We start from the raw sequence: 6,029 nt of genomic DNA, 5'->3' as shown, positions 1-6,029 counted from the left end.
TGATTTGATTGCATTGATAAGAAACTCATGAGAAACGAGCTCATTTAAACCGTGCAAAAATCGAAACTTGCCAAATAATATTTAGATTTGCAAGTTTATGAGATATGAAGACGATTAGTACCGTACCATTTTATGCAAAGGTGCCTACATTTAACATAAAAAGATTTATGTATATAACCAGTAGCCATAAAAAATACGCAGAATGCCTAATGCAACTACCATGTTAAAAAGAAGTTCCAAGTCCGGTTTTGTGGCTTAGTTTCCGCTATCACCTTCCCTTTATGCGGTTTAGCTGTAATTTTTTATGGCATCCGACGACTTCCTGCGCCAGCAATTCGATCAGACTGCATTTATTCAGTGACATTCGCATGTGTTAATTAAGTGTATACATAAGCCTTAAATTCGTTGATTAGACGACTACAATTATTCAATCCTGACTTGAAACAGACGCAAATAAAATCGCTTCAAAAACTTACTATGTTTTTGAATGGTCTTAAACTGAACTTTTTACTTTCAGTATAAGCGGTTATGCAGGGTAAACGAGTGTACAAATAGTTTCAGAACATAGATAATTTTTCTTTTACTTTTTTTAAATTTCTTTCCCAAGCATACCATTGTATTTGTAGTTGCTTTTTGAACGCTCGCGTAAATAAATATAACTCAGCTAGTGCTTTTACGACTTAATCATGGAGCAAAAAGTTTGTGAGTTCAAACCGCCTTGAAGCTGCAAATTCTTCCAAAATGACCACTCATTTATTCAAGATTCCATATTTTCATATTGAAAGTTTTCTTAAAATTCGAAATAATTTTAGAGCATTTTGGATAAGTTCGCTGACATTCACAAACTCCTCACTCTGTATAGTGCGCCTTAATGCAGTTAAAAAGGCAGAAATAATCCGATTATTTCCTCTAATTGTGGTGCTAGGTGTTTTAACACGATTTCCCATATAATAAGCGAAATGTCTTGTTCCGCTGTTAACGGATGCCGCCCATTTCATGAAGCGTTTGCAATATCCTATAAAAGTACTGCAAACGTTTATGAAAATTACATTATACATTGTGTGGAAAACGGGTTTTAACAACATAGGAAACATGTACTATAAACAGGTTACAAATTAACCCTTTATTCAAATACACCAGTTCTAGTTAGTATTCAAATACAATAGTGCTTATTATATTCAGTATGTCCACGTATATAAAATTAAAAATCATTGTCATTAGTCAATAATAAATTGAAAACAATGTTCAACAAAATTAAAAGTGAATCGTATAAACGATATTCCTAAAGAAGCTAGAAATAATCCATTAAATCGAAAGAAAACAAATAAGTACAATAGTTGCTCAAAACTTCAAATCAGATCGAGAAGCAATTGTTTAATATTTTCTGCTCTATACATATTGATACAAGTTCTCAATATCAATGAAAAATGTAGTAAAAAGTGTAATACATATTGCTCAGATAGCACAGGAAACTCAGATATACACCATTAAATCTATTGTGTCAGTAGAATAATATAAGGGTGAAATGATCACAACGTTCAACGTTTAATGGAATGTATTGCAGCTATTTTCAACTCAACAGCTTTCTAGTAGATTGGTGGTAGAATACAAATGTGCATTTTTATTTATAAAGAACAAAAAAGTTGGGTAGTAACAGACCCAAAAAAACTAGACTAGACCCAAACCAGAAAATATAAAACATGTGAACTCACTCAGTTTGCATCACATTTTCAAACAAAACAGCAGGAATAGTAAAAATTTTAAATTCTGAGTTTGGGTTAATAAGTTCGAGCTGCTACTAGTAGATGAAACTCGGTTATACCAATCCAAAAATAGATATATGCTTTTTTGATTTTTTTTTCTATTAGACAGTTGGTGTTCTTCGGTGCAATTTTTTACTTTGTTGATGTAATCCCTTCATGATTGAACACATGATCCATTATTACTTTTACTTGCACATGGATGTCCCCATCTATTTTCAGCTAATTCGACTGCGTTATACGTAACTCCACATGCTGAACATTTCATCGGAGGCGTCATTTTGTGTATATGGATAAAGTGGTTGAGGAGCAATTGGGAACAATGGAACGTTACACTACAGAAGTTACAGCTGAAGTAAACGCTTGGTACGTTAGTAAGCGAAATGTCTGCGCCATTCAAAGAACCTGAAATCAGAAGAAATATAAAGTGAACTCCGGTCTTAATAAGATAGAGAGCATGACTGTATAGTAAAATATGGCTAGCTAAGAAACGCTTCAAAAAAGCTATAATCCAAATGATTACATGAAAAAAAGCTCATAAAACATTTTCAAGTTAGAAATCAACATTCGACATTTCTGTTCGAAGGTTTGATCGATATGCTGAGAGCATGACTTTCACCTGATGAAAACATGCACCAATTTGTCAAGATTTCATTTTGTGCTATCGTTTAGGAGTTCTTAACGAAATTTCATAAGTGATAACTCTTAAGGACTATCAAAAATATGAGGACGATTGTTTGAATATCGTTTATAGCAAAGTTCATTCAATGTTTCCTCAAGAATCCTACCTCAACACACATATAAGTACATAGAAAACCATACAGAGACTTTTTAAATAGTAAATCAATTGATGTTGGTTTGATATTGATTAGATTTTACTGGCCAGCTTGTGCGAACCGCTCTGTCAGTAAGTCTAAATGGCAAAGGATAAATTTCTTACCGATATAGGAGTTTATCTCTTTCGCAGTGCCCATTCGTCTAATAGCTATTTCGACCATGGGTGTAGTTACTTCAGTATAGCAGGCCACAGGTTGTGTACATCCACTATTCGAATTCGATCTCACGTAAACATGCTTGCCTATGTTGAACCGAACAAATGAGCCTATTGACGGTTTGCCTTGTTCTAACATCTGGATGTCTTTGATATCCGCCATTAGTTCTTCTAACAAAACCTAAATAAAAGAAACCAGTAAAATCAGTGAATTAAACGGTGCTTTATTGCAAGAAACTTACTGCAAAAATTTTAAAATTGGAGTTAGTCGATGGGGGGAATGCTTTCATGATGAGTACATTCAGGGTGGAGTAGAGCTCCATAACTGTATCAATGGTAACATAAAGTTTGTTCCTTTCGGCACGTTCTATAAATACAGCTTGAACTGGAGTGAGCATTTTATCATTTCCTAAGCTGAGATGTCTGTCATAAAAATGTACATTTTTCCTAGATATGCAGAATACTGGGCAAAAAAGATGGACTCCTGCAAAAGGCCAATTTAATAACGTACTGAGAGACATCTGCAGAAACGCCTCGGAATCCATTGCATCGTGCGTTATCAATTTAACATCTTTATCATTTACATTTTCGAAAATCAAGGTGTTTAACAGTGATGGGTTTCCTCTAACATTAATCGAATAAGGGGCAAAGCTTTTGCAACCCATTTCCGTTTGGGCGCTTGCATGTTCGCAACTTTCTTTATTGCTTACAATGCTTTTGTAATGTATGTGAACGGCTTCATCCAACTTGCTATGAAGAAATTTAACAAACTCCTCAAACCAGTCATTCAATATGAGCTTATTGTTCATATATTGGGGGTATTTGTCCCAACCAGGCCAGTTTTCCATCTTGAACACTAAAAAGTATGGCAAAGCACTCGCCAGCTCGGAATTAACAGAATTAATCTGGAAGTCCTGGCTTATCATTTGCTCAAGTTCCTTTAAGTCCAAACTAATCTTATTCCCACGTATTATGTTCATAAAGCAGTCTCTTAGGGCTGCGGAATTGAGTGCGGATAAAGCCATATCGGAGTTTGAAGTTATTCAAAATCACCCTAAATTTCTACACTAAGTGTTGGAATTACCGAAGACTCGTAGCTTAAAAACTAGAAGAACAAAACCCGTAAAAAACTATCAAAATCCATATAAATAAAACTGTTGAATAGTATGTAGTCTGTGCTGTTGACACAACACAAATCAAAAGGGGTTATGTCATAGAGAAAGTAAAATAATTATTTTACTTACTCTATGGGTTATGTTCATGAAAAGCTAGATTGAATGGCACCATAATGGCACGTTGACTCAGAGGCGAAGAGAAGAAGGAGAGAAGACTCTCCCTTGACTCTGGGTTGACTCGCTCGGGGATTATGTTTATTTCCACGGCTAACAATAAATGCATTTACACAGAAAAATGCAAAAAAATTGCTTCAATAGTCCTGAAAACAATGAAATTAATAATGAACTTCAGATAGAAACAGTTAATAAATTAGAACTATTTGGCTTCAAAAAGCGTCAGACCTGGTGACAAATTTCTTCGCAGAAATTTAAATATATGCAGTAATTTTTTACTCGTTTGAACATTTGATGCGGAATTTAACGTAAATTTTTTTGTAAGGAATGTACATTTGTGCTAAAGGCCTGCCCTCACTCCTGACCCCACAGCTGTCAGTAGTATTTGACTATTTTCACTTGAACGTTCGAGAGGTAAGTTATTTTCCTGCCACTTTTCCTGTTTATTCAGCTGTATTTTGAGGATTTATACGAAAATTCATTGATCATTTACCTAATTTAATACCAATTTTCCTGGCGATTTCATTCAATGTTTTACTGAAAAACTGCTGTTTTTTTCAGAGTTGACGTTCTTATCGACTTTCATCTGCAAAAGTTAAAGTGTTAACTCAATCAGGAAATCTACATCTGTTACAGTAGTAAATATGTGAGTATAACATTGTGCAAATCAATGTTCAGGGTGGAAACATCGAGTTATTTTCGGTTTTGGCCTATTTTTTGCGAATTGCAGGTTTACCTGCAAATAATCAATAGTTGGTGGCCATTTTGTTTCGTTCCTGCTGAGGCGGATGTTGGAATGACAAAAAAACAAACATTCCTGAAAACTCAGTTTCAGGTCTTTATTGTCTGATTTATTTCTTTGAATTGAAATTACGTACAAGTGTAGTTATTTACTCAAGTTTTCAGTTAATCCTGATAAAAAATAAATTTTTACCTATGTGAAAAACTAAATTAATTTCGAAGGAAGCATTCATTCAATATTGTTTTCACCTCAGAATATATTTTTTCCTGCCAATATTACGCTTCTCGTTTCGACCCAAATGTTCGCAAACTTTGACCAATAGAAAATTCCGTGAAATAGGTGATTGCGGTCTTCTGCGTTGCGACAAAAAAAGAGTTTGCCGTTTTCAGGTCTAACACATTGGCAAAATAACAGTCGATAAAATAAAATACGTCTCGAAAATCTGCAGAAAACTGGAAAACAGAAAAAATCTGGAAAATCGTATTTTTTCCTCAAATTATTTTTTTGTTGGCTATAAGCGATTCCTTTTATAGATAGACAAAGTGACTAAAATAGAAATTCGTTATTCAACCAACAAGTTTAGTTTCTTACCCTCGCGCCAAAAGATCAAGGCATCACTGGATGTATGTAGTTAAATTTCTTATTAATAAGTTTAATTATACAGTACGCTGTTAAAGATAGATGAACATAATTATATTAAATTATGCACTAAATATTACTTTACTTGAGCCTGAATATTACTGATAAAAGATCCAAATTACTCAAAAGACATGAAGCTGATATGACCCCATATTGCCCACAAAAACTTAAATTTTGACCAAGGAAAACTGACAGTGTTTAAACACCCTGTACAATATGTTTATTACAGTAAATTCCGCTTATAATGAACCCGGTTATAGTGAACTTTCGGTTATTATCATTATTATTCTATTGATGTCAAACAAAAGTACATATTTTAGCTTAAGCTTCAAGCAATCGGTAAGTTTTGCTGTGTTTTTATCAAACAGGATGTTAAGAATATGAGCATTTATGTGTAGAAACTAGACGATGCCTGACTCACTCAAGCAGGCACTATTTTAAGGAAGGCAGCAAAATACTAGTTAGTATTTACCATCTGAAAAAATATAAAATTACACTAAGTGCTTTAAAAGCTATTTAAAAAAAAACAATTTTGAGAGGCATGTGTTAGGAGCTTATACAGGGTGATTCAACATTCAGTGCATTCATTTGAGGGCCTTGTTTTACGG

At 34.0% G+C, this 6,029-nt stretch overlaps 2 protein-coding genes across 2 annotated transcripts in view; one reads left to right on the top strand and one right to left on the bottom strand.

Annotated features, from left to right (window-relative positions):
• Window positions 1-1,108: 1,108 nt before the first annotated feature.
• Window positions 1,109-3,984, bottom strand: LOC109534171. The gene is made up of 3 exons (XM_019899745.2): window positions 2,994-3,984; window positions 2,701-2,932; window positions 1,109-2,165 (listed from the first exon to the last, which is right to left on the bottom strand). Exons 1-3 carry the CDS (start codon window positions 3,774-3,776, stop codon window positions 1,918-1,920), a joined length of 1,263 nt encoding a protein of 420 aa, XP_019755304.2. The 5' UTR covers window positions 3,777-3,984; the 3' UTR covers window positions 1,109-1,917.
• Window positions 3,985-4,348: 364 nt separating this feature from the next.
• Window positions 4,349-6,029, top strand: part of LOC109540544 (ATP-dependent RNA helicase p62-like) — a 6,735-nt gene continuing 5,054 nt past the window's right edge. Inside the window, exons 1-2 of the mRNA XM_048661149.1 lie at window positions 4,349-4,454; window positions 4,602-4,686. Coding sequence (XP_048517106.1) covers window positions 4,685-4,686 — 2 coding nt within the window. The 5' untranslated portion in view covers window positions 4,349-4,454; window positions 4,602-4,684. The remainder of the gene's footprint in view (window positions 4,455-4,601; window positions 4,687-6,029) is intronic.

The sequence above is a fragment of the Dendroctonus ponderosae genome, unplaced genomic scaffold, assembly GCF_020466585.1.
Source record: "Dendroctonus ponderosae isolate FM_Combo_2020 unplaced genomic scaffold, Dpon_F_20191213v2 Dpon_F_20191213_1, whole genome shotgun sequence".
NCBI classification, from domain to species: Eukaryota; Metazoa; Arthropoda; class Insecta; order Coleoptera; family Curculionidae; genus Dendroctonus; species Dendroctonus ponderosae.
The sequence above is the reverse complement of the archived record's forward strand: the minus strand, read 5'-3'. Positions and strand labels throughout refer to the sequence as shown.